This window comes from Bipolaris maydis, assembly GCF_028858645.1.
Source record: "Bipolaris maydis strain C4 unplaced genomic scaffold PSV08scaffold_5, whole genome shotgun sequence".
In the NCBI taxonomy this organism is placed as follows: domain Eukaryota; kingdom Fungi; phylum Ascomycota; class Dothideomycetes; order Pleosporales; family Pleosporaceae; genus Bipolaris; species Bipolaris maydis.
Window position 1 is genome coordinate 1,971,591 of NW_027093861.1, and position 26,545 is coordinate 1,998,135.

At 48.5% G+C, this 26,545-nt stretch overlaps 11 protein-coding genes across 11 annotated transcripts; 5 read left to right on the forward strand and 6 right to left on the reverse strand.

Moving 5' to 3' along the window:
- Positions 1–50: 50 nt before the first annotated feature.
- PSV08DRAFT_388940 (uncharacterized protein) lies at positions 51–2,225 on the reverse strand. Its single transcript, XM_014226374.2, has one exon. It carries the CDS (start codon positions 2,003–2,005, stop codon positions 101–103), a length of 1,905 nt encoding a protein of 634 aa, XP_014081849.1. The 5' UTR covers positions 2,006–2,225; the 3' UTR covers positions 51–100.
- A 1,162-nt stretch (positions 2,226–3,387) lies between these two features.
- PSV08DRAFT_177885 (UbiA prenyltransferase family-domain-containing protein) lies at positions 3,388–4,407 on the forward strand (the record flags this gene model as incomplete). The annotated part of the gene is made up of 1 exon (XM_014226373.2): positions 3,388–4,407. One exon carries the CDS (start codon positions 3,388–3,390, stop codon positions 4,405–4,407), a length of 1,020 nt encoding a protein of 339 aa, XP_014081848.2.
- A 598-nt stretch (positions 4,408–5,005) lies between these two features.
- Positions 5,006–6,100, reverse strand: PSV08DRAFT_350540 (uncharacterized protein; the record flags this gene model as incomplete). The annotated part of the gene is made up of 3 exons (XM_014226372.1): positions 5,006–5,440; positions 5,500–5,838; positions 5,894–6,100. 3 exons carry the CDS (start codon positions 6,098–6,100, stop codon positions 5,006–5,008), a joined length of 981 nt encoding a protein of 326 aa, XP_014081847.1.
- A 737-nt stretch (positions 6,101–6,837) lies between these two features.
- PSV08DRAFT_246514 (uncharacterized protein) lies at positions 6,838–8,340 on the forward strand (the record flags this gene model as incomplete). The annotated part of the gene is made up of 6 exons (XM_014226371.2): positions 6,838–7,105; positions 7,164–7,505; positions 7,562–7,657; positions 7,719–7,873; positions 7,952–8,075; positions 8,174–8,340. 6 exons carry the CDS (start codon positions 6,838–6,840, stop codon positions 8,338–8,340), a joined length of 1,152 nt encoding a protein of 383 aa, XP_014081846.2.
- Positions 8,341–9,857: 1,517 nt separating this feature from the next.
- Positions 9,858–13,266, reverse strand: PSV08DRAFT_370410 (uncharacterized protein; the record flags this gene model as incomplete). The annotated part of the gene is made up of 6 exons (XM_066093189.1): positions 9,858–10,214; positions 10,269–10,817; positions 10,892–11,113; positions 11,181–11,229; positions 11,952–12,731; positions 12,791–13,266. 6 exons carry the CDS (start codon positions 13,264–13,266, stop codon positions 9,858–9,860), a joined length of 2,433 nt encoding a protein of 810 aa, XP_065949366.1.
- An 877-nt stretch (positions 13,267–14,143) lies between these two features.
- On the reverse strand, positions 14,144–16,307 carry PSV08DRAFT_370411 (uncharacterized protein; the record flags this gene model as incomplete). Its single annotated transcript, XM_014226369.1, has 2 exons — positions 14,144–15,667; positions 16,233–16,307. 2 exons carry the CDS (start codon positions 16,305–16,307, stop codon positions 14,144–14,146), a joined length of 1,599 nt encoding a protein of 532 aa, XP_014081844.1.
- Positions 16,308–16,696: 389 nt separating this feature from the next.
- On the reverse strand, positions 16,697–17,881 carry PSV08DRAFT_200689 (uncharacterized protein; the record flags this gene model as incomplete). Its single annotated transcript, XM_014226368.1, has 3 exons — positions 16,697–17,024; positions 17,082–17,570; positions 17,629–17,881. 3 exons carry the CDS (start codon positions 17,879–17,881, stop codon positions 16,714–16,716), a joined length of 1,053 nt encoding a protein of 350 aa, XP_014081843.1. The 3' UTR covers positions 16,697–16,713.
- Positions 17,882–18,506: 625 nt separating this feature from the next.
- PSV08DRAFT_388948 (uncharacterized protein) lies at positions 18,507–19,214 on the forward strand (the record flags this gene model as incomplete). The annotated part of the gene is made up of 1 exon (XM_014226367.1): positions 18,507–19,214. The coding sequence occupies one exon, from the start codon at positions 18,507–18,509 to the stop codon at positions 19,212–19,214; it is 708 nt and encodes a 235-aa protein (XP_014081842.1).
- A 295-nt stretch (positions 19,215–19,509) lies between these two features.
- PSV08DRAFT_350546 (uncharacterized protein) lies at positions 19,510–20,422 on the reverse strand (the record flags this gene model as incomplete). Its single annotated transcript, XM_014226366.1, has 3 exons — positions 19,510–19,528; positions 19,586–20,315; positions 20,383–20,422. The coding sequence occupies 3 exons, from the start codon at positions 20,420–20,422 to the stop codon at positions 19,510–19,512; spliced, it is 789 nt and encodes a 262-aa protein (XP_014081841.1).
- Positions 20,423–22,260: 1,838 nt separating this feature from the next.
- Positions 22,261–24,202, forward strand: PSV08DRAFT_176556 (major facilitator superfamily domain-containing protein; the record flags this gene model as incomplete). The annotated part of the gene is made up of 7 exons (XM_066091878.1): positions 22,261–22,526; positions 22,589–22,840; positions 22,890–23,038; positions 23,089–23,107; positions 23,168–23,496; positions 23,550–23,856; positions 23,929–24,202. The coding sequence occupies 7 exons, from the start codon at positions 22,261–22,263 to the stop codon at positions 24,200–24,202; spliced, it is 1,596 nt and encodes a 531-aa protein (XP_065949367.1).
- Positions 24,203–24,829: 627 nt separating this feature from the next.
- Positions 24,830–26,419, forward strand: PSV08DRAFT_200692 (uncharacterized protein). Its single transcript, XM_014226364.1, has 7 exons — positions 24,830–25,024; positions 25,099–25,320; positions 25,425–25,606; positions 25,666–25,738; positions 25,791–25,921; positions 25,971–26,110; positions 26,169–26,419. Exons 1-7 carry the CDS (start codon positions 24,990–24,992, stop codon positions 26,214–26,216), a joined length of 831 nt encoding a protein of 276 aa, XP_014081839.1. The 5' UTR covers positions 24,830–24,989; the 3' UTR covers positions 26,217–26,419.
- The last annotated feature ends 126 nt before the right edge of the window (positions 26,420–26,545 follow it).

Sequence of the window (26,545 nt, forward strand, 5' to 3'; positions counted from 1 at the left end):
CACGCGTCTAGTTGGCAATTTTCGAAACGCCAATCATCAAAGTTGTTGGAACTTCTTTTTGCATTACGTTGTAGAATTAAGGAAAATCATGACTCTTCTTTCATGAGATTTCAAAGCCTTCAAGATTACCGTCCTTGGCATGATATTCGTTGATGATACTCTCATACAGGGCGGTGCCACCGCCAAAGAGCACCTTTCGCATGGCTAGGCGGCGCTTTTCAGGGGAGCTAGCAGCATTGCGCGTCGTGGCACCCTCATGATTAAAGTAGCCTGGGGTGCAGGGGAGCACGACTGAATACCATAGGGCACGCTTCTCGACCTCGTCTGTCCAAGCGTCCTCTGCTTGTTTGCTAGGCTGAATGACAAGCTTTGTTGGGTCCGACACACGACTGGCAGCTGTTTTGAGGACCTTGGCAATATGTGTAGCCTCTAGATCAAATACGACGGTCAGGTTAGGTGAGCCGGGACCACCGCCAATGCCAGCATAGAGTAGGTTGGGGAACCCGTTTGTGGCGATACCGTGGAGGGTGCCAAAGTCAGGCGAGTTGTACTTATCCTTGAGGCGGCGACCGTTGCGACCAACGACGGGGATGCCAAAGAACTCAGCAGGGGCAGCAAACTCGCCAGTGGCCAGCAGGAAGCCCGTGGCGAGGATGAGCACGTCAAGCTCATACTCGACGCCGTTGACGACGAGACCGCGCTCGGTGCAGCGCTCGACGCCATGGCCGTCGGTGTCGACGAGGTTGACGTTGGGCTTGTTGAAGGTGGGAAGGTAGTCATCCTGGAAGGTAGGGCGCTTGCACCACATGGGGTACCACGGCTGCAGGCGTTCAGCGGCCTCCTTGTTTTGGCTGACTGTGTGGCGGATGGTTGCGCGGGCCTGGTGGGTTAGCAGGTCGTCCATCTGGCGGAGTTTGTGCACGTGCTCGTCGACCTTGTCGGGGGAGACGATGCGCGGGCCGCCAATGAAGCCGCCAAAGCTGGCGGCCGTCTGGGTCCAGCCATCGGCGACGAGATCGGGGTGGTCTGGCGGGGGGTGGTCGCCTTGGAAGAAGGAGTCGAAGTTGAGGCTGCGGGCGCGCTGCCAGCCGGGGCCGGTAGCGATATCACGTGTCCATGTCTCTGGGTCGGTCTGCTTCTGATGGCGTGGGCCGCAGTATGAGGGCGTTCGCTGGAAGACGTGCAGCTGGTCGGCCCAGCGCGCAACCTCAGGTACCACTTGCACCGCCGTTGAGCCGGTGCCCATGATGCCCACACGTTTGCCCTTGAGGCCTGACAGCGTCGCGTCCGTCGGCGAGCCGCCCGTGACACTGTAGTCCCAGCGCGCCGTGTGGAAGACGGGAATCTTGGCCTGCAGCTTTTCAAAGCCCTCCAGCCGGGGCATGCGCGGCGCCGTGAAGAGGGTGCTGGACGGCATGAGGAACTGTGTCAGTACGGTAAACACCTCGCCCGCCCCAGCGCCGTGCTCTCGTTGCAGGCGAACCACCCACCGCCGCCGCTCCTCGTCCCACGTCGCATCCAGCACCCGTGTCGAGAACTGTCCGCGCAGCCCAAAGTGCCCAGCCACCCGCTCGCAGTGCTGGCGGATCTCCTCGCCCGACGGATACTTGCGCGTGGGCACGTAGCCTGTCTCCTCCAAGAAGGGCATGTAGATGTAACTCTCGATATCGCACTGCAGCCCAGGATACCGGTTCCAGTACCATGTCCCGCCAAAGCCACCTGCCACGTCCACCAGGCATATGCCCTTGGACGAGAAGCCCGCCCCGACCAGCCGTCCTGCTGTGAGCAACCCAACGTGGCCTGCCCCGATGATAAGGAACTGTATATCGTCGCCGTCCTTGAGAGGTCCCCTCTCCAGTCCATCTTTCACCCACGGGTCGTCAGAGAGCGGCTTCTCTTGTTCGCTGGGTAGGCGGCTGTACTGTAGCATGCCATCCTCCCGCATTCGCTTGTCTCGCTCCTGCGCGTATCGCGCTTCCAGCTCACTCTTCTCGGCCATAGCCATCGTTGTTCTGCCCGGTCTCTGTTCCTCTTTGCAAAATAGATGAGATATCAGATCAAAATGCCGTGGCGAGGGTGACAAGACGTGCTTCCCTCAGTCTGCCCTTGACTGGTCAAGCTGAGCCCTTTTATCACCCCGATGCTCTCCTTCCTCCATATGTGCTACCCCGTCTCTTCCACATCGTCTGCCCCATCCTTAGTCCGCCCGGATCGATCATGCACAGAGGCCAGGGTGGTGGGGCAATCATGTCGGGGTCCGACATTACACCAAAATCCTCCGTCCAACTACTAAGTAAAGTGGGTGCCACATGTTGGCCCGTGCACTATCCATACCGGGTACTACACCACTACATTGTCATACCAGTCTAACTACCACATAGTCGCTCACTATCTGTGGGATAAACACTTGGGGATGCCAAGGCGAGACCTTGCTCCATCATGTAAGCTAATATAACCAAAGATTTGATCCCACTGCCATGGCCCAACTGCTCATCTCTAACTGGGCATTGGACATCATGTAAACTATGCATATTGTCTGTATTTATAAGATCAAGCACTACTAATATTACGTGATTCTATAGGACCATACGTCACTCCAACGGGATTATATTCACTCGAGATGCGTACGAATGATTTGGTAATCGCTACCGTGCTTGCAGTAGCCAATTGTTGGATTGCATGTTTCAATATCATTTTTCTGCAGGACGAGACCATTCCTGTGTTAGTGAAGCACAACAGATACACTAGGCTCCAAAGAGCTCCTTGTCTGGAAAATCATCCATTACGCTTAGTGTGTTCATCCGCGGAAAAGAAAACACCCTCCCGCAATGAGTGCAAAATCAAAATGACTCCGACAAAGGTTCATCATTTCTAAGAGTAGTGCCCAACAGCCTATTATCTACTTACGAATTGGCTATTGTAATTAGAGGAAAAACAATAGTGAATTCTTCTTCATTCCCTACTCAATTGTACATATTTTTGACTCTTTTGTCATTGCATGCACCCATACGGATGCGATGGAAAAATTATTACAAGCCTGACCCACTTGCTCAATGTGCAGGAAGCATATGTGGAGGCTCTGACTAGGCTAACTGCTTCGAGGTTCCCGGCGACCTCTTACTCCACCATTTCTTTGACAACAAATCTACCGATAAACACTCAAACCCGCCGAAACAATTGCGTGCCGTTTCTAGGTTGTTTCGACATACGGACAATACAACGGACTGATGCATATCCGATGCTCTCTCAACTTGAGGAGACTGTATATTTTAAGTAGCGGGTTTGCACTCCAAATGTTAGACATCCACAGACAGTCCATACCCAGCATATTCTGCTACTCAATATTCTTGACCATTTGTTGCATCCTAGTGGAGTTACATAGACAACATGTCGACGACCCAGTCCACTATCACGGAGACTGAAATCGCCCCACAGTCATCCATCTCGTCAAGGCCTAAGCATTTGGCCCCTCGAGCTTTTTCTTGGCGACCCTACTTGGAGCTCACACGCTTCAGCAAGCCCGCTGGTCTCTTAGGCTTCTACTTCCCCTACTTTATAGGCTTCCTCTACTCAGTCAATCTGACCAACCCGAGGGGCCTTTCCACAGTCGACTGGCTCAAGCTCAGCGCCGTCTTCCTGCTCGATGGCCTGCTGCTCCGTAGTTTCGGCTGCGCCTGGAATGACACCGTCGACCAAGATCTTGATCGCCGGGTCGAGCGCTGCAAGAAGCGACCGCTCGCCCGTGGTGCCATCACGACAGCAGAAGCACTCGCTGCCACACTCGTCGTCGCCCTCGCTCGCCACTGTTTACTCTACGCAACGCTGTCAATTCGTGCAAACCAGCACGCCCTATTCGTCACCATCATAGCCCTTGTTTACCCTTTCATGAAGCGCGTCTCCAACTTCCCGCAGCTCTGCCTTGGTACCGCCGTAGGCTGGGCTATCTTCCTGGTTGACGCTGCTGTCGCCGATGGCTATGGAGCTGACCACGTCTCGAAATTCAACAACGAGGACCGCAACAAGGCCACGCTTGCCATATTCGCTGCCCAGGTCATATTCAACATCACTTACGACACTGTCTACGCCTTCCAGGATATTCGGGACGATCTCAAGGTAGGCGTGGGCTCGCTAGCCGTGGCTGTGCATCGCCAAGCCAAGTTGTTCCTATTGTCCCTTGCGGGTGCCATGGCCGCCCTCTTGTGGGTCACCGTATCCTGCGGCCGTCTCATACGCGGCCCATTCCAGGTTGGCGCTGCCTTTGCTTCCCTCGCCACACTTGTCATGTTGGCCCGGCTTGATGTGTGGAACCCGCGTATGTGCAGAGACTTCTTCGTGTACAGCCAGTGGTGGGTGAGTGGCGCTTTGCTGGCTGGCTTGTCGGGAGAACTTATCGTGAACAACTTGTAAGTCTGGCGCTTTGACAATGCAAACGATTTCTGGTCAGGTTGTGTACAAAATGGAAAATCATAACAATGGATGGAATGTTAGTGGTCGCTAGATGAAGTATGCATTTATATAGAAATGGATTCATAGGCGCTTAGACAATCGAAAATAAGCATATCTCAGTCTTCTGTCATGAACCTAGTGATGAGTAACCTGAGAAGCGCAAAGGAATATCTTAGCCCACGACAAACATGAACTTTTTTTCCTCTTTAAGATTAGTAGAATACAACTCAAAAAAAAAACAAGAAGCTCTTAAATGATGTATTTTAAGTTAAATACTATTCAAGAAAGTACCTGGAGTATCATAAAGATGTGATAATAGAGAAAGGTAGATATGTCTTCAACTGCAGATCTATGCAAAATTTCCGAAACCGTTCATCTTTGTTGAATATTATTCAAGAAAATCTTTAATATTAGCACGGGTTTAAAAATTCAATAGGGTTTTCTGTAGATAAATACATCTAAGAGGAATGGATTACAGCGCTCAATCGTCATTGCTTTCTACTATCTTAATGATTTACTAATCTTAGCTGAAGCAAAGATACTAGAGGTATATGTACGGCTAACCCAAAAACTCTTTAACAGCCTCCAGACTCTGCCTGAGGCCGGAAACCTCGTCTCTTGAGATACCCAGATCTTCCATGGTGAGAAAGAGACCCTGCTTCTTAGCTTGCACCCACCAATCGGGCACTTCGACACCAAATTTAACTCCAGTAAGAAACTCCTCTCCGGGTACACCAAACAGATCGCCGAGAATGTGATCTTTTATCTCCACATATATACCTTGCTTTCCTGAAACCTCAGACCATGTTGCGAGTACCTCCCCAAGACTGAGAACCTCGGTGCATACGGCGGCGTACTTGCCATGTGATAGCTTGGGGTTAGCCAAAATTTGCCTTGCCCAGACACCTGGGTCTTTACTCATGTCACCAGCCATCGGATAAAGAGTGGAAGGAGGTGCTGGAAGCATCCAAACATATTTTCCTGGAGCATTGTTCTATCGACAGTTTCGTTAGCCAGGTAGACAACGTGTTTGCTTAGGAGAGGACGACTTACTACTGGCACTGGCTTCAACATAGAGAAAAACGCAAGGTTGGATGGATAGAAACCAAACATGAGAAAGGTTGTCTTAGCAGCCAGCTCTGGCAAGGTTTCTTTGATGTAGTCGTCGACTCGAGCCTTGTAGTCAAAATGGGGAACAGGGATTCTTCCCTCGGTAATCTTTTCCCCGTTTGGCAATGTGCTCCAGATATAATGCTCTAATGTATTCACTTGAGACGCCAACTTCGCGAGCATGATACCTTGGGCGTGTTCGATATCACCAGCTTCAGTCAGACTGTGGCCCCTGAAGAGACCATCCCACCAGTTGGTCACCGCAAAAATGGCTTGCGCGCCCTAGTGACACATTAGACATTGTTCCAACGAAGAGCAGATGGAGTGAACAACTTACATCGAAGGCTTTCCTCATAGATTCTTCATCATTGTAGTCACCCTGGACAACCTCCATACCCTCAGCAGCGAGTTTCTTTGCCTTCTCTCCATTCACATTCCTGGTCACGGCGCGGATATGCCAGTCTCCCGTTTTAATCAATCCACGGGCGATCGCGGAACCCTGATTGCCCGTTGCACCGGCAATCACAATGAGTTTCTTGGCCATGGCTGAATCGGTAACGTTAAATCTCCTGCTAGTGGATGGCAGAGTTGAGAAAATAGTGAGGAACTAAGTTTTTTTGGACAGCCAACTCACGTCCTAGAAAGAAGAGTGGGATGACGAGGGAAACTATGTACCCATGTATGGTAACATCTCAAATACGGAAAACGAATTGTAGTATACTAATCAATTCTCGGTTTCTACAACTGCCGGCTGAAGCACCATGTCATACGGTCAATTGAAGATATCCGCCAACTGCATCCTCGGTGAGTAAATGAAGCTGTAGCATCAGGGACCATGACTATGCTCGACAGTGGGCATGGGAGGGTCTTAGAAAATGGTCCGTCGAGTGAGGTCGGACCGATGTCCCATAAATGCACCGACCAAACACACTTACGCGTCGAACCACAGTGGGGTCATCGTGCATTAGCTATAGCAGTGTGAGTTAGCACGTGGTTACCCGACACGCTAAACCATCTTTACCTTAGTACTAGCCGGATCATGGAATCGTCTGAACAGTTTAGTGATTACCGTTCTTAGCTCGTGCTCATACAGTCCTAGACATATGCACCGCACACCATAATAAACCAGGGAAAATACACCGACTAGCTGGTATTCCAATGGTGGCTGGGCGGTGATTTTGAACTTTATATTACAGTCGCAAAGACGACATACATGAAGAATATAATCGTTTGCTTCATGTTATCGTTTACCTTCACATAGTAGACACCTCACAAGTCACGATGTCGAGAACCGCGAATGTCCTGCTTTGCCGCGCTGCACCAGCGCTTCGTCCCTCATTATTGTCGTCCACTCGCTCGCCATGCTTGCGCAGAGGGTTTGCTCAAGAAACGAGCTTTCCAGAACCTTTGAAACTGAAGGGCGTTCTTAAGCCCCTAAAACAATTCAGGGTTACACCTACTGTCGGCACAGAGTTTCCAGAAGCAAACCTTGTTGATATGATGAATGCGCCCAATTCCGATGACCTGCTTAGAGACCTCGCCATAACAGGTAAGAGGGCAGTCATATTTCCCACGAGAAGACGGAACTAATGGATGTTCCTTTTTAGTATCTCGACGTGGAGTTGTCTTTTTTCGTAACCAGAATGATATGAACAATGATATCCAAAAGAAGATGATCCAACGTATGGGTGAGCTCGTCGGCAAGCCTAAGGAATCAACTTTGCACATTCATCCCGTGCTCAACCCCCAGCGAGCTATGGGCGGCGATGACCTCGAAATCAGCACCATCAACTCTCGCCAGAGGAAAGCTGTCAATGGCAAGGCCACTCCGCGTGATTTGGGAAACGCAAGACAGGCCCTCGAGTCATGGCACAGTGACATTCAGTCTGAGCAAGTGCCCTCGGATTACACATGCCTACGGCTAACTGAGCTGCCGTCTGCCGGAGGAGGTACGCTAGCCCCTTAACTACATTGCTATATACCCACGCCAACTGAATCAATCCAGACACGCTATGGGCATCCGGCTACGAGGTCTACGACCGCCTCAGCGAGCCGATGCGAAAGTTTCTTGAACAGCATACTGCCAACTACACTGCACCTTGTAAGCCGGAATGCTCAAAATCCCCGTAAACGCATTGCATGGCTGACCCATGACATGACAGTCTTTGAGCGAATTATCAAGAACGCAAACATCAAAGTCTACTCCGATGCAAGAGGCCACCCTGAGAACACGGGCACTCCCATGAAGGCAGTACACCCTGTTGTTCGCACCAACCCCGTTACGGGATGGAAGAGTGTCTTCGCCATCGGCGCTTACGTACGTGTTTACCCTATCAAATCAAAATCTCTCAGCCTGATCCCCATGCTCTTGACTAACTCAACATTTTTTTAATAGCCCGGTTCTATCAATGGCCTCACTCCCCCCGAGAGCGACATGATCCTAGACTGGCTCATGAACATTGTGCTCCGCAACCACGATCTGCAGTGCCGCTTCAGATGGCAGGGTCCAAATGACATGGGTATGTTTTCTTTTGTTTCTTTGATGAGGCATACATCCCCCCATCTTTCCCTCGTATATACATACATACAAGCGGCCAGATACTAACCTGTGCAACAGCCATCTGGGATAACCGCAGCATGGTCCACAATGCCACCATGGACTACGATGACTTTGGCGAGCGCTTTGGTCACCGCGTCTGCGGCATTGGCGAGAAGCCATATTTTGACCCCAACAGCAAGTCTATGCGTGAGGCGTTGGCAGAGGAGGGAGAAATCGCCCCTTGAAAGGACTAAGAAAATTAATTTGCCCCCTCTCCTTCCTTCCTTCCCCATTACATACAAAAATGTCCCTTCTTGTTTTGTTTTGGAAGCTTAGAAATACCCTGTATAGTGGTAGTGTAGTATTACGTGGCTAGACTACACATAAATTTTAGTATTTCTTTTCGCAGCGCCTAAAAAGAATTTGAGACCAAATTAAAGTACACTTCTATCCGAAGCAGGCAATCCATGCCCCATTTTGAAGGCTGCAATATCCTACGTCTCAGGTCGAATATTTCCAGCAAAAGCGACAACAACAAGACCGGGATTAGACAGCTATATTAACACGGTAACACACGTCTTTTGATGCATTACCTGGGCTTCTTTGATTAGCACTGGAATGTTCCATTCGTCTAACAGCTCAATCCTTAAGACTACTTCCATTATTTTTGTACTACCCGAGCAGACTCCTTGCTAAAAAGATAACAAAATGCAATACGATGGGATTGCAAAAATAGTGGGCGAGTCTCAAGACCTTCAAGGAAGGCATGCTCTGGCCGGCATACCGTCCAAGATATAATACAAAAAGATAAAGAAGGCATACCTTTTTGTTTACAGTGAAGATGATGGCTTTTCGCATCACCTCTTTGCCTGCAACGCGAAACTCTAGCTCGCTGTGCTCATTTCTGAAGAGAGCCCCAAATATCATGTCCTCAATATGAAGATCAGCTCTACTTGTGTTCAAAGTCTGGGGAATTCTCCGCCTTATCGTAAAGTCCTCGTGCGGTCACCTGATCCATCGGTAGATTCAATTTTACTCTCCAATACGAGCAGAAACTAAACATGGAGTGCATTGAAAATAGTTCTACATGGAACCATCACTGATATCTCTCACGGGTCACAGTTTGTTCTGATAGCCTTCGTCATGCGCACGGTGGAGCATATTTTCGCTGTCACATCAAGACTCTTAGAGCTCTTTGTGACACAGCAAATATCACACCTCACTGCTACCCTGTTTGCGCTACGTGTTGGACACGGAACTCCATATCTTCTCGCGATTTTTTTCAGTAAAAACATTCTTTATCTGATCCGTGGGATATAAATTCTTCAATTGCTTTGATGCTTGGTGTCCATATTGGTTGAGTTGTAGGCTCGTCAATGGCCTGGCCTTCATGATATTCAAGCTGCAAGCCGGTTTTCGGCGCCCGTATGCAGCGGCTGGGGCCAGTTGGAATGAGAAGGGGACGGTTTTCGTCCTGAAAACAGCTCGATGGGTTCAGCTGTCCAATCTCGACGTTCCGGAGCCGCCCATTTTTAGGAATTTTATTTGCATGCTGCTGTTCCATCACTCGCTGTTGCACTAGCAAAAACCGACACGCGTTCTAGAAACGACATGTGTTCAAAGTGGTCGTACCTAGGAGCAGGGGCAAACAACTATATCGCTTGCATAAGAGAATACCACATTGCTATTGCTAGGGGAAGAGTCGATCGTGTTCAAAAGACCTTCTGTTCTGAGCAAGATATATGATAGTTACATTATCTGTTTATTGTTTTGAGATATCTGGAATGGGCACCGGCCCAACAGGTGGCTTGCTTGTAGGCATGAAGGCCTGGTGTATCGTCCTGACACCCCAACTAGCGGGATAGTCGATATTCGAATGGAGGAGGCCGTGGCTCCCGAAGATAATCAAGTCGTGCTCTTCGTCCGGACCTACCCAAATGTTCTCAGGCTTGATTATTCTGCTCTGAATATTATCCAAAAACTTCCGTACTTCGCCCAAGTCCTCGATGACCTTCGGAGTCTCATCTGGGCCGTTGCGAATGAACAGCCGACGAACCAAGTGATGTATACACTGGAATGACTTCTTGCCAGTAACAGGATTAACCCAGACCAGCGGGTACTACAGTGTTGTTAGTATCTTCATAGCTTAGGCTTTCTCCAAGTATAAACATACCCTCTTTTGCCAGTCTTTACTTGCCCCTCCTAACTTTAGCAGCTCTTCTTCTGGCTGCTCCTTGCCCTCAGTTACCACGCCTAGGCCGTTCGGGGCATAATGGCATTCCTTGAGATTCTCATATGGCCAGTAGCTGTACTCAGCCCAACTATGGTCTGCCATTCTCTTCTCCTCGTCACTGAGCATCTCATACAATTGTTCGACGTCTAAAAACGCCTGACGTCCTGGCTTGACTTCCATAGTCATACCTGAGCCGTCAGCCCATTCTATAGTCTGCTTGTCCAGGCCTTCTGTAGGAAACTTGATTGGTCGGAGAATGGTGAACTTTGTAATATCGTATCGCCAATAATATCCGTTCATGTACCACACATGAAAACGGGTACGCCCAGCTTCAAAGTCCTCGTCCGAGAGCGGTACGCTATAGACAGGGCTTAGCTTAGTGTCGCCCATGTCTAGACCTGGTTTGCCGTAGCGCGGGTCGTCTTGGGGGCCTTTTCCAATAAAGTAAAACAAACCCGCATCAGGGACCTTTTGAGAGCGGAAGCCATCCTTAATGTATGTCAGCACCTTGCCAGAATTTTCTCTGATGTTGATGTTGGTGTTTCGATTCACTATTAACTTACTCTAAACCACTGGTGAGGGTGAAATAAATCGGCCAATTCATCGTCCGACATATTTATTATTTCTGGATCAAGAGCTTGCAGTAATTCCCAGGCACGCTTTGGTTTAAGGTCATGTTGACCTTTGACAATAAGAAGTTTATGCTCCCATGTCGCTTTCGCCAACTGAGCCGCTGTTTCTTTGGTAAAATTGTTTAGATCAAGACCAGTAATGACAGCTCCAAACTAATCCAATTGTTGTAAGTAGTAATCATTTATATTTGTGGTATTTATTGGAACTGGTGACTCGTACCTTGCATGTCTTGCCTTCAGGATGGACCAGAGGCTCGATCTTGAAGTTGCTCGCCATAGTGTTTAGAATAAGGGACAGGGGTATAGGTTCAGTCTTGCGCGTATGAAGTGTCGATTGCAGATCTGCGATTAACAAAGGATGAAATAGTTATTAACTTATGTACAAATTAGTGTTTATCCAATTGAGCATTGTACATAGTGCCGGAGAATTTTATACACAAATTTAGTAAGGTGAAGGTAAATCTCGGGGTCCGATAAAGACTAAAATATACCGAGGCCCCGCGATTTGCTCGCAGCTTAGACATCGCGGCGATTGATTGCATTTCGAAAGGAAATTTTCAACAGCTATAATACTAAAATAGTAATTGCTGTAAATTGGGACACCTATCGGGTTGAGCTACCCTTGTGAACCCCTTGGGCTATATCTGGAGAGAGTTTTATGCGACCGCGTCACGTGCCTACAGTCGCTTATCAAACGTGCTTAATACGTTGTTACCAGATTTGGTCAATAATTTAGGCGCTATCTATGTAGACTACAACAAGCTACTTGAACTAAAAAAATAATCTCGGAAAAGAATGAGTAAACAATAGATTGTAGGAAGATACCTACTGCCAATGAAGAACAAGTAATGAACAATCGAATCTGGCATAATAAGATAAGATTTTTAATTCATAATAGAGATCTTATCTAAGGGTAAGGTATAAGGTCGCCAGCAAAGTATAATGCTACCGTTATCCAGGAAAATTGAATACCTAACATCCAGAAACTCACAACTTTTCGTGAACTATTTCTCGGACACCAACTACCTGAATACCATCTCCATGCATGCTATAAGGCACAAAGGTTTTCCGTTCCAGGCCAACCGTCTTTAGAAGGCGATCCCACTCATTCAGCGACCGCTCGCGCGCACCATAGTTGGCCATCATGAGTAGATCAAACGAGGCACCATACCAATGTGCATTCTCATCGTGAATGATGAGCTCATCCAGCAGAATAACCGAGTCAGGATCGAGGACTTCTTTGATCTGGGAGAGGATATTATGGCAGGCTTGATCGGGCCAGTCATGTAGGATGTTCCGTAGATAGTATACGCAGGCTCCTTTAACTGGTTGCGGCTTGGTGAAGTCATGGTGAACAACCTTTAGGCCTTCAATGGCAGTGGCTGAGTCGATAGCTGCCTCGTGGGTATCCTGCAGCACAACACGACCTTGCAGCCAGGGGAATCTCTTCAATACTTCCCGGCACTGGTGTCCATAGCCCCCTCCTATATCCACAAAGAGTGTTCGGTGCTTATTCCCTGCGCTGGGCTCATACACATACTTCTCAAGTGGGAATACATCAAGCCAGCTCTTTTGCCCAACCCGCTGGAACGACATGTATTCGTTGAAGGCTTGTTGATGCCGTGGCCGCTGCGCCAGCCACTCAAAAAAGTGTAGATTGGTGTTCTTACTGAGTTGAAATGGGAGGTTCTTGTTGTCGCGAGGCTGTTTATACGAATTGTCCGCCATCCACTTTGGTATCGCGTTGTAGACTGCAATATTTCTTTCGGTCCTACATGGAAAAGTCAATCGTGATTCACCAAAAACAATGAGAGCAAGAAGTCAACCTACACATGGAACATGACAGACTCTAGTCCTGACATGGACAAGTAGTGCGTGATATCTGTGGCCCGATATGTGTCGATACCGACCTGCTCCACCATCCACTGCGTCGCTGCGTAGCGCATTACTCGTACGAGTAGTTCTTTTTCAATGTCCAATTTGATGGCCAGTTCACTAGCGCTTATTGCCGTTCCCTCTCGCTCAGAAAGGAGTCTCCACAGCCCCAGATCAATACCCACCTGCGCCATGTTGGGCGGCAAAGCACAGAAGATCAGCCGCTGCATGGTATCCCACGGCTGCTCTAGCTTCAAGGAAGCCATTCTGGCGGCTTCGAGAAAGCGCAAGCGTTTTTTCTCATCATGGCGGAGGGAGGTGGGAATGTTTCCTGCCGCCAGAGACTCTAGAGATTCGAGGATACTGTCGGCTGCGATACTGTCATCAAGATTAGTACGTGTGGTTTCAGGTAGTAATGATGTGGAAGCCATTTTTTGTAACTAAATCAGTGATTGGTTGGTATAGAGGCTGTTGATAGAAAAGTTATCGCAATTTGTGATGAGCAGCTTACCGAGTTATACAAGACTAAAAAACGATGTGGGCCAGGGTGGACGGGATAAGTGTATCGATCGGCATGTTACTTGCAGGCCATCAGGAGGTTTTTTATTTGTCGGCCGCCGATGCAGTGATTCGAGAAGATCTCGCTCAATTCAGGGATAGCAGGCGGAACTCAGAATAGAAATTCCCGTATCAACATGGCATCCTCTACTATGCACCGAAATGAAGAAAAAAAACCGACCGAATCACTAAAAAGGCATCTGGTTCAACCTCCGGAGTGAGTAAGTTTGTAGTGTTGACGTGTCTGTGCAGCTAAGTCACGTGCTCTGCACAACATGATCTACTTAGGGATACAAGGCCCCTGATAGAACAGGTATCTGAAACCACTCGACGAAGACTATTTATTGAATACATTCTCGCTCTTTTTTTTTAAAAAACTCAGCTATCTATATGGAAAACAATCAGCCAGCTGGCGATTGTTGAGTTGTGTGGACAGGCAGTACCATGTGCAGTCTCAGGTACTCAGTACGTACAACCACAACGTGACGTCAAACACGGGTGTATCATAGTTGATTGCATGGGCTCAGTTGTGCATGAGTATGTGCATTCCAAGAAGATGCCTCCCTGGTTTATAACCGTGCATCACATGACGGTGCCTTACTGTGCTTTTCACGAGCATGACTTCGCCTAACCATAATGCAACATAGCCCAGGTGATTCACCACTGAGGTCTGGAAAAAATATGAAAATTATCTTCTGTACGCCTGAAAGCCGTTTGGCTCCTTTGTCGTTACACCGGATTCATCCCTTCCTACATTTGCAGCTTTACAGTCTTCACTTTCTCCGCCACTTTCTTCGCAGACTGGTCTACTATATCTGCACACAGAGCTAGAAGCTTTTTCTTCACTGTCGAGTCCTTGATGACTAGTAGCTCTGACACCAGCATGTCCCGCAGTCGCTCGAGCACACCCTGCATCTCGAGCATTCGCTTCACTAGCAGTACCCGCACCATGACTCGCCTGTCGGCACCCCGAATCGGTAACGTTCCGCAGCGCAGCGGCTCATGCTCATCATCTACTGATGGGAGCATGGTGGCATTGTCACTACTAGTATCGCTTATGCTGCATGATGAAGATGATGAGGGTGATGACGAAGTCCCATTTTCGTAGTTGGGCATGGGTTCCAGCATCGACGTCCACAGTGAGATGCCGCCCAGTTTGAGAGCAACAAGTGCCCTGTTAATGGCCTCGCAGATGACGAGTGTAATTGAAGGCTGCATGTAGCATGCGTTGGGGCACTTCATCATGTTGCGGCAGCTGGTGATGAATGTTTGGGATATCGAGAGGGCAGTCGGGGTCGAAGCAAAACATGAAGTAGGTGATGCTTTCGAAGACGCTGATAGGTGATCAAGGAGAGCAGATGCGCAGTTGCATGATATTTTCGACGGAGTACCATTATCTAAGGAATTGGGAAACTGTGGTTGTGTTTGTTGTTGTTGTGGAGAAATGTTGTAGCTGCAACTTTCAGTGTTACTGCCACTTGTGGTTGGGACTGGTGGTTCTTCATGTTGCTGATCCAGATGATGTTGTTGGTGGTGGTTGTTAGGAGTAAGCAATTCACAGTACGAAACCCCTTCGTCAAGAAGTATGGCTGTAGAGGTGTGGAGTTGTTGTTGTTGTTGTTGCTGCTGATGCCCCCATGTTGTCTCACAGAAGTCTATACCGAGAGGCTCTGGAGCAATGTGGAACTCGGGCGACATCGAAGAATAGCAATTGCCCATTTCCTTTGAGGTATCGCTATGTGAACTGGTGAGGTCCGATAGGCTGTGTCGAAAAGTATCATCTGACAGTTGACTTGGAGAGAAATCCATGCTGTCGGAGCTTGACCCTTGAATAGTCGGCATCATTATGGGGACGGCGGACGTGTCGGCCATCATGCTGTGCGGAGTCCACATCCACAATGATGCTGAATCGGTGATGCCAGACCCTGTCGCAGGTACCGAATCCTCCTTCGAGCTCGCGGGTGCACTATTCTCAGCGCTCTGAGAGTTTTTGCTGTTGTTGCGAGTGCGTGGTCGTCCTGCACGCCTTGCTGGACTGTAGACACAATCTATGCCTTTCTTCGCACATCTGCGACATTTCGGCCGTTTCTGGTCACATCGGATCTTGGAGTGCTGACAGCTGTCACACGCAAGGCGGTACTTTGGAGGTTTTTGCGTTGAGGCGCTACTCTTCACGCTTGAGTAGTCCTTTTGGATACCTGATTCGGTGTCGATACTCAAGTGAACAGTCAGTAAGCAGTTGAAATATTGCGGTACATATGTTTCCTCAAATTCCTAAGACATTTGCACATATAAAACATTCTGAGGCTTACTATTCGGGCATGATTTTCATACAGTGAACAAAAGGTACTAAGCGGTTATTATTGAAGCAGCGCTCGACTCTTATGGGTTGTATGATGAATAAAGTTCTAAAACTCGTATCCAATCGGTGGTTCTATATGCACGTACGACTTCCCTGGCAATCGATCCGGATCGACTGATGTACGTCACACTTGGTGGTGTTTCGTGCAGATTGCTTGTGATATCTATCAATCGAGCCAGTCGATTGGCGCGGGAAACGGCAAAAATGGGAGCCGCATCAAAAAGGGCCTTCTTCGGTTACACGTACTGAGGATAGTCCTAGCGCTTGGAAAAGAGATTGAAACCGTACAAAGTACAGAGTCAGTGTCTTCGGGCCGAACAAACAAAAGGGCCACATCAGCTGGGGCGGCAGAGATTCGCTAAGTGCCCCCCACTTCGATAAGAACTAAACGTCCCCTTAGTCAGACCAGGGTAAAGTGGCCAGTAAAGTGTCCACCTCAGGGTCGTTTTTTTCTAATTACCTCTTACTAATACTAACCTGATCAGAAAATCGATTCTCAAGTAGAGACTGTACTTGCTGCTCTTCTGTGTAACATGTAAAATAAGATTTCATCTTTAGTATAAAGAGTCTTTAGACCTATGAGTTATTATAATGTTTCATTTCCCTTACCTTGTCTCTATACATATCTTATATCGTCCATAATAAGCATCTAATCACCAGTTGCAGGAATAGACGGAACGTCGGTGAATGATAGCGTTGAAATAAGAGCTACTCTTACTAAACGAGAGCCAAGTCTACAAAAAGATTATATTCTTAATAGAACGGCCTACCTGTTGGCGCTAAAAGATGACATAGCGCAGGTAACATGCTGTAAAGAGATATATCAAAGCGTATGATCCCAGCGTTGTAAGCTCGAGTCAGCAAGTATAAAGCGCATCGCATCCACATGTCTTCCGATTTTTGGATTCAATCGTAAATTACATTAGTATCGTATATTTTTCAGAATCTGCCCAGTAGACTACGCACATGCATTGATGCGAGTCTGCACGCTTTCAACTATGGTCTCCTCCAGCCCCACAAACCCAGGACTGCCAAGATCCTTCAACAGCGCTTCCGCCCTCCGCCGCGGGCCGATCTCAGCGAGTGGGAAGTCGATATCCGGAATCTTCTCTGGGGGCTTGTAGTTTCGGACGAATTTCACAAAGATGTCAAAGAAGTCGTTGAAGGAGTAGGGAGACGCGTACGCAAAAATACGCTCATCGGCGATGTCCGGATGGATCAGGGCGGCAACGTGAAGACGAGCAACATCTTGGACATGCACGTAGTAGACTACTGTCGCATTAGCTATTCATTTAACTGTGGAATCTGAAGAAAAATATTACGTACAACGTTGCACATGCTTAACGGGGACAGCCTCGTTGTCCAAAACCTGGAGCGGGATTTTCGATGTAGACGGAAAGCCCTGGTGGGCCACATCGAGCGGACTACCGTAAACGGTGCATGGTAGCACTGTGTTTGCAGTAAAGTGCGGCTTGTTATTTTGCATCCAGTTCCAGAAGGCTTGTTCGGTCGCAACTTTGGATGCAAAGTAAGCTGTTACTAATTTCTGCATGGGCATGAAATCTTCAGGCATGTTCCTGGCTAGTTTTAGAGTTTGGTTGTCATATTCATCCGATGACACCATATCCGTAGTGCGGTAAGCTTGGATGGAACGGACCGCAGCGGAAGAGGAGGTTAGTACAATTCGCCGTACACTTGGCTCCTTGGCAGCAGCCTCCAAACAAGCCAGCATTCCCGCAACGGTATTTTGAAGCAGCTCGTCGGGCGTGACATCCATACTCCTCACCGAGGCAACATGAGCAATGGCAGAAACACCTAGACAGTGGAATTCGATCAGCACCGAAGCAGGGGTTCCCAAGCTAGGGGTAAGTACCTGAGACTGCAGTGTCAAATGCGCCTGGCTCTCCCATGTCCTTGACGGTGACAAGTTCGAACTTGTCAGGACCATACTTTTGAGAGAACAGCTGTGCTAGCCATTGATGCTTAACAGCATCTCGGACGGTGCCTCGCACCTTGTATCCTTGGTAGAGTAGTTGGTCTGCAACGTGGGCGCCAATGAAGCCATTAGCCCCAGTTACGAGGATGGTGGAGCCTGGAGCCACTGCTGGATTGTCCAGAAAGGCCATTTTTGTGATGGGCGGTCGGATAAGGATGAAGGGGGACTAGCCGGTCAGTATGCCCTACTCTGACATGATGCACCAGTCGTGCGATAGTTGCCTTGATATCTTGTCTTTTTTAGGTCGCATAACGTCATGATACTAGGGCCGACGAAACAGCCCTGGCGCTACACGGAAGGTTCGGCGAATTGAACGAGTTGCTGCTTCATAGGAAAAAAAGGCCGTTCTGGGGCAGGCGAGCTGATCGCCAGAGAAAAATATACCGAGCTTTTTAGTTCGGGGGTGGGGGGGTGACTCTCAGTCGTCCGATGAAGTCAGAGATAAGATTACCCAATACCACGGGTATTATTATCCTTATCTATCACTTGGATATAGTCAATGTAGAGCTAGCGTATCTGTCTTGTCCAAATTCTATTAAAAAAATTATGTTACGGTGGTGTCGATATGTCGCAGTACAGATGGATCGTTTTCGTGGGCTAGCTCGCTTGGCCTGGGTTTTCAGGTTTTACGTACTGATCGACTGAGAGGGTGGCGGGCGCCCGGGGGGGGGGGGGGGGGGGGGGGGGGCAATCCCTTGCTAATGGTACGACATTAAATGTCCAATGGCCGCAACACTGGCATGCCATGAGAGAAGATGCAAGACTGCGGGTGCGCCTTTCATGTCCTGCGAACGCTGGCCCGCGTGGGAGAGCTCACGACATCGTCTCAAGTCCCTCTCGAAACCGTGCTCCAGGTGACGTCGACAGCAGAGCGCCCAAGCCTCGGCGTACTGAGCTGTGAGAATTGCCGCCAGCAGCGGCTGCCGCTTGCTGCTGTCACAATACTTTGTGCCCATCTAGTTGACTGGTTGTGTCGGCTCTGGAACCTCGCAGACGACGATACTACCAGCGAGGCATCGGCAGATGCCGGCAGCACCACAACAACTATCACAACAACCACGATCACCAGCAATCCAAACACTAGGCGAAATACCAGCAATACCAACAGCCACTCTGAGAGCCAGCTTTCACCTCAACCGTGGAGGTTTTCCCTTGGCAACTACGATCTCGCTGCCGACGAAGCCGATGCTCTCAGCATTGAACTCATGATCTTACGCCTAACCGATTTCTCTGCTGTCTTAGGCTCTCTGGAAGCCGCTCTCATCACATCTGGAATCACACCCTCCACGTCCTCGCCGCTACCCGAGCCATCCACGACGAACCCAACCGCCACTGACCTGGCGGCCTTTGCCCCAGCTTGTCTTGACATTGTGCGCGCCAATCTCCGTCTTGTACGCACATCCATACGCCGCCTCAAAGAGAGATCTTTGCTGAATGGCAGCGGATCAAGCATTATGTTCTGATGATGCATAGGGATGTGGAACAGATGAATCAGTCGGCGTCGTGCGAGTTCGAGGGAGAGCATCTGAGACTTTGTATCATACTAGACTACCCATACATACAGGGTTTAATATATCATACATCAATTTTAGAATTGCTACGTGACACATCAAACACTGTTTTTGAATTTGAAATTGTGGTTTGTCTGTGAACTACTCGACCCTATTTCTAATCCCAACATCAAGTGTCTAAAGCATCCAGAGGCAAATCTGCGTACAGCATTCGAACACAATGAAATCTCGCAATACCATCGTAATATTATTGTGCGAGGTAGCCCCTGTTGCTAGTTAGTCCTTGTGCTCTATCCCACATTGAATTAGAAGGCACCACATACCCATCTAGCACCAGTGACTGAGCGTACATGTAGCTGCTCATGGGGCTAGCCAGAAACACAACAGCATCAGCAACCTCCTCAGGTTCACCCAGTCGATTCGCAGGCACACGCTCACGGACGAGGTTATTGACGAGGGTTTTGATGTGCTCTGAAGACTCAATCAGAGGGGACGCAATATAGCCAGGGCAGAGTGCGTTGATGCGTATCTGCTGGGGCGCATATAGCACACCCTCTGAGCGCGTGAGGCCCAGGATAGCATGCCGACCAGCGACGTAGGCACTGGCGGCGAGCTGTGTTGGCGAGGCTGCAAATGCATGCACCGAGCAGACATGGATGATGCTACCACGACCGTAGCGCCCCTCTCGCGGCTGCTGCCGTAGCATTTGTCGCAGTTCGGCCCGATGCCAGAGCCACACACTCGTCACATTCTCTTTCAGGTGGGCATCAAAGGAAGCAGGTGTTGCATCAGGACTGCCGCACATGGGTCCACCAAAGCCAGCATTGTTGATAGCAAAGTCGATACGGCCGTATCGAGCTGCTGCCTGCGCGACGCCAGCCTCAACTGTCTCCTCGGTGCTGCAGTCAGTCGACACGCTCAGGACATCTGTTACATTGTACCTGGCGGCCAGCGTCTGCGTTGTCTCTTGTAGTCCAGCCTCGTTGGTGTCAAACAACGCAAATTGGCGCACGCCGTGCTGGGCCAGCGAGTATGCGGAACTCTGGCCAAAGCCTGCGAAGCCGCGTCAGTTGGTCTGCAACTAGTCAATCCCAATAGAAAAGAAAGAAAAACTTATTACCAGAGCCCGCTACTGTGATTAGAGCAACTCCCGAGAGCATCGTGCTTAGGTAGATTCAGTGCATCAATCCTCGTTCAGTGGATCCCATCACGTTTTGTTATCTTGCTTGTGTACTCTCGAGATCGGTGGTTTTTGACTCTGTCCCTAGAAAAACACCCCGATGATGTACCAGGGTTGCGCCCGAGATGCGGAATACTACTTTGGTACGGTGCAATCGTCAGAGGATGTGGAGATCAAGAACTACCAAGACAGCAGGTAAAATGCTTACCTCCTAGTTGTTACTATGCTGGGGGTGCGCCCAGACTGCCTTGTCTAGGGTATTGGTGTAAGCGCCTTTGGCGTTGCCCCCCTCTGCCCCCACCTGGTCCAGCTTCGTAAAATATGCTTGCAAAGCAAAATTTGTTCCCCTGGATTTGCATGCATTATGTCTTGCGTATAGATCGAAAACGCTGTCTTTGCAGATCTCTTTTTGAGGTCAAGACTAACCTTCGACTCTACGTACTGTTCCCAGATAAGAATATTCAACTTCAAATTTAGGCTATTTGCTTTGGTCATTAATCATGGAATCCATATTTAAGATTTCTTTATTGTACACAGTAAGTTATATGGAATAAACTTGAGGTGCTTTGCCTACTGCGGTACAAGGCAAGTCTTTGGGTTATGGAGATGCTAAAACGATTACTATCAGGCTCTTCTTCGGATAGCTTATTACTACAGAAAAATACTACGCTGTTCTGAATCATCCGGACTCTAAAGAGTATGAATCGAACCCTTAACAGTATAGTCCTTGCTCTCTACCATGACTTGCGTCGTCCCCTTGCTAGTGGCCCACATACATGGATTCAGTCTATTGGCATAGTGCGATAGGGCCTGCAGCGAGTCAGTTAGCATCGTCCAATAATCCTAGTATGAGGCGAGCAGACGCTTGGCAAACCACCGGCAGTTGAGAAGAGACTAGTATGTTTTTCACCTAATTCTACTGCGACCGGAATATATCTTCCCCGAGTTGCCGTTAGAACAGGACACTACAAAAAAGCACCCCCTCCCACCCTCCATAGAAAAATGGCAGTACTTAGCGCGTATCCCCGAATATTACCCGCGCTAAGTGCTGCCACCTTTTCCGTGGAGGGGGTGGGAAGCTGCTACGTCACATCCCCGCCTTACCCCAGCGCTTGGCTCCCCATATCAGACAGGTCATGTTGTCTAATTTCCTGTATAACGCTGCATCCAACTGGGCTGTATTGGGTAGGTGGTTGTGATCGGCTACTGTTACCCTTATTCTCGGCTCCTGTGTCCAACCTATATTGTTGGAAGTGTCGAATCCTAACGTGATACTAAACCGAGGAGCGCAACTCGCTTTATATTCCACGTTGGACAACTCTTGCCACAAGTGTCCAAACATTTGGCGTGTACGAAAATCTTCAGTAAGATTTCCGATGTGAAATTTTGAGCTCTGTGAAGTTTGATCAGCCTTTATGTTGAGAAAGAGAGAAATCATTCTGAAAGATTAAAGGCTATATAGAGTTGTCCAAGGTTTGCTCAGTGTACCTAGAAGCAAAGACGTTCATATCACATAAAAATGGTCTTCTCATGCATTAATATGAAGATTAAGAAGTCCCTAACACAGTTTGAGCCTTTCGGATCCAGTTCTGGTGCCGGCTTTTGGTCCTTACAGTGCCAAGCTTCCATGGCGGATTCGCATGCCCACGTGAATGACGGATTGACAGTGGGGATAATGGCAGTCCTCGCTAATGTGTGGCACGACTACGGGTAAGCATACGCGGTCATGTATAACGTCCTGCTCGTCCATCTTGCAATTCTGTCGGCTGAAGCCTGTTGAATTCCCCATCGACATCACTTTTGCCAACAACAGTCAAGATGGCGCGCGATGTAATGGACGATTCTGCGTCCAAAGACCATACCTATACCATGGAAGAGGTTCCTAACGAAAAGGCATCACTTTCAGGCTTGCCAGATCATCTGCATCAGGCAATGAGAGCTGGGTTGAGCCAGGAAGATGCAGAGTTTCTCTACAGCGTCGACAAGGCGGAGCAAAAGAAGATTTTCCACAAGGTCGACTGGCGACTATGTCCCATGCTCGCGGTCTTGTATCTCATCTCCCATCTTGACAGAGCAAATATCGGGTTAGAGACCCTCTCTGTGTTCAAACAAGCATGTTGAGCTCCTGCTAACCTTTCCACAAAAGAAACGCTAAGATCGAAGGCCTCGAGAAAACTCTGGGTATGAAAGGCACAGATTACAACGTCGCACTCATGGTCTTCTTCGTGCCCTACGTCCTTTTTGAGATTCCATCCAACATGATTCTCGCAAAGTTCAAGCGCCCATCGTACTACATGGGTACGCTAACGTTGTGCTGGGGCACCGTCATGACCGTCATGGGACTGGTACAGAATCTTGCAGGGCTTTGCGCTACGAGATTTTTCCTTGGTTTGTTCGAGTGAGTTATCCGCAAGTGCGTAATGCAACTTTTTTCTAAGCAATCGAAGGGCTGGTTTTTTTCCTGGTGCTATTTACCTCGTTGGCCAGTGGTACCCACCAGACCGCACGCAGTTCCGCATGGCGCTGTTTTACTGCGCGTCCGCTACGAGTGGAGCATTTTCAGGACTTTTAGCTGCTGCAATTGCTAAAATGAATGGTATGTAAGTCCTTTGCAGATTTTCGAGCGTCATTGACCATTCGACATAGGGATTGCTGGACTTGAGGGGTAAGTGTCGTTGTAAGCATCTTGCTGAAACACCGGGAACTGATATGATTGGGCACGAAGTTGGAGATGGATCTTCATACTGGAAGGAATAGCCACTGTTCTATTAGGAGCTTCGGTTTTCTTCTTGTTACCAGACTCGCCCGATCACGCAGCCGGTCGATGGCTCACAGCCGACGAAGCGCGCTTCCTTCGCCTCACACACATTGTCACGCGCGGCGTGAAGCGCGAGAGATACGTCAATGCTGATGGCAAGAAAGAGAGGGTCAAATGGGGTGTCATCGGACAGGTTGCAAAAGACTGGCAGATATACCTGCAGGCCATGGTTTTTGCGAGTAACGCTGTACCAAACTACGGACTAAAATTCACCATGCCTCAGATCCTGAAGAACAGTAAGTTATGGGGCTAGCTCTTATCCCTTCAAACACACTTATGATTCCAACAGTGGGCTTCACGAGTACGACCGCACAACTCATGACCGCACCACCGTATGCATGTGGTGCAATTTCAGCATTACTATCTTCCCTACTTGCCGACCGATTCACATGGCGTATGCCCTTTATCGCCAGCGGACAAGCTCTTCTCATCGTCGCATATGCCATTTTGTTCGCCAAAGCAGAAGCCATCAAAGACAACGTCGCAGTTTGCTACTTTGCAGTACACGTTGCTTGTATCGGCCTCTACCCTATTCTCCCTGGATGCAACGCCTGGACCATTAATAACCTCGCCGGACCCGAAAAGCGAGCTGTTGGGTATGTTTCTTCTCACTCCATCCTAGTAGCAAAATCCGTAGGAAGAAATGGAAAACTGACTCTGCAATATAGCATTGCAACCATGATATGCATCGGCAACCTAGGAGGCATCGTCGGCTCCTTTATTTTCCAGGAAAAAGAGTCGCCTAAATACGAAACGGGATTCGGTTCGTCGCTCTCATTTGCTGCAGCGGGACTGGTGTGTGCGTTCACGCTGGAGTTCTTGTTCTTCAGGATTAATAAGAAGAATGCGGAAAAGACGGAGGAGGAGTGGCGCGCTATATATACCCCGGCACAGCTGGAGAAGATGGGAGATCGGAGCCCGTTGTTCAAGTATCATCTTTAGGTTGTAGTGCTGGCGGCTTTTTGTATGGAAGGGGCTGGATATTGTTGGGAATGGGTACAATGGAAGAATCGATAGTTGTTTTTCTTCAAATCGAGCAGGAATAATCTTAGCTGATATCTCGTCTACGTGCACTCTACTAGCTTATGGTGAGACGCAAGCTGGCGGTAGAGCTCCGACATCCACTTTTCAAATCCGTCATCACATGCTGTAACTCCAAATTCTGGGTAAGAAAATGATTACACCATAGCTTGTAATCTCTCTTGTTTATTTACGTCTCCCGTTTTTATGTGCTTAGTCCCAACTAACTCCGTCAGAGTGAATCCGTGTTTCCTCTAGAACCAAGCCGTAGTGAAGGTACTGGCATCGTGGGGACTGAGTACCGATATGCGTCAAAGGAGCACCTTGTATTTTTCATTTGTTGTTTAATTTAACGATATCTCAGCAGAGCGACGAGTCAACGTGCTTAGTACATTGTCCTTTATGTGGCGGTGCTTACGTAGACGGAAATGTCGACGGCCTGCCCAGCCTCCCGAGCGCCGAGTCTCGCGGCTTGAACGTCCGTGACTTAAGATATCGCCGAAGCTGTATGAAGTATTTAATACTCGTGGAAATGATTCACAGATATTCACGCTTACTCGCAATCCAAATAGCCTTATTACTATTTTCATTTGCACCGACAATACAAAATCCCAAATACAACATAGAGACGAAATTGCAGTGCACAAGAACGCATCCTTTGTAACACGCACCAACGCCTGCACTATCGCAACAGATACCCATAAAAAACATGACCACTCGTCAAAAAACAGCATTAGTTACAGGGTATGCGGACTTGCCATCTCCATCTCCTCTATCTATTCCGGAAGAAACACACCTAACACAAAACCCAACCACAGCTGCACCCCTGGCGGCATCGGCCACGAACTCGCTCTAGAATTCCTACGCCACGGCTTCCAAGTCTTCGGCACCGTCCGATCCGAAGAAGCCAAAAAGACTCTTATGAGCGAGGGCGTCATAGCAATCCAGCTTGAAGTCACTTCCGACGCGAGTATTCTGTCACTGCGTGATGAGATTTCTCAGCGTGTGGATGGGAAGCTGGACATTCTCGTTAACAACGTGTATGTACTTTTGATCTTGTGCTAATCCTCATTTTAATCCTGTTTTTTTTTGGTGCGGAAAGTCGATTTGGGGGTGAGAATAAGTATCTGACGCAATACCGCAGAGGCGTGAGCCACACCGTCCCCGTGCTCGACCTAACAATCGAAGATATGCGCAAGGTTTTCGAAATCAACGTGTTTAGTTGTATCCGTTTGGTGCAGGTTTTGGCCCCCCTTTTGATTGAAGCGAAAGGAAAGATCGCGAATATCGGGTCTGTTGCTGCCATCATACCGTACGTATTCGGTGGTATGTGTCTGTTTTTTTTGCTTACCCTTTAGAGATGCTGGTTGGCTGACGCGGAATAGGATGTTATAATGCGTCCAAGGCAGCACTACATTCATACACCGATGCGCTTAGACTAGAGATGGCACCTTTGGGGTATTTATTTATCACATGATCGGGTATCATGCAAGAAGCTGACTACAAGTAGTGTCCAGGTTGTCCTGGTCGTCACAAGTGGTGTGAAGAGTAGGATATCAGATGTCAAGAAGCGGCTTCCACCAAATTCGTTGTACATGCCCATAGAGGAAGGTTATTTGTTCCGGCAAGGAAACTCTCAGAGTATGTCGAAGAGACTCATCTGTTGAGAAAGATGCTAACATCGTGCCAGTAACGGCCATGGCGACAGAAACCTATGCACAGAAAGTCGTCAGTGACTTACTCAAGCCAACCTCCGAAACTTGGCTGTGGCGTGGACATCAAGCAAGTCTGGTCAAATGGCTTTCATGGCTTCTTCCACGGGGATTCTGGGTAAGTGATGCATTACTTCATATTATTTCGCAAGTGCATCTTACTGACTTTCCATCAGGACCGCTACTTTTCTAAAAAGTTCGGGCTTGAAAAGCTGCGCTCATAGTGTTCAAAGGTTTGGGATATTTGGCCTAGTTAAGAACTCCCAGTTATGTATAGAGGCGCCGTTTCGTACGGTTTAAACATAGTATGTTTGATTTGTTGTACTGCGTACGTAGTTATACTTTGATCGGCATTTCTTCTCGCACGAAATACCACTGGGATAAGTGTAATATCTAGTAGAACACATAATTGTAGATTTTATCTCGTCAACAAAAAACTACGGTTACCATGTATTTCGCTGAGCATAGTGAGGTAAATGTATAGAATGCTGGCTGCTGAAAAGTGCCAAGAAGCATGTGATAGATGTTCCCCGATGACTTTCGCTGCTGAACA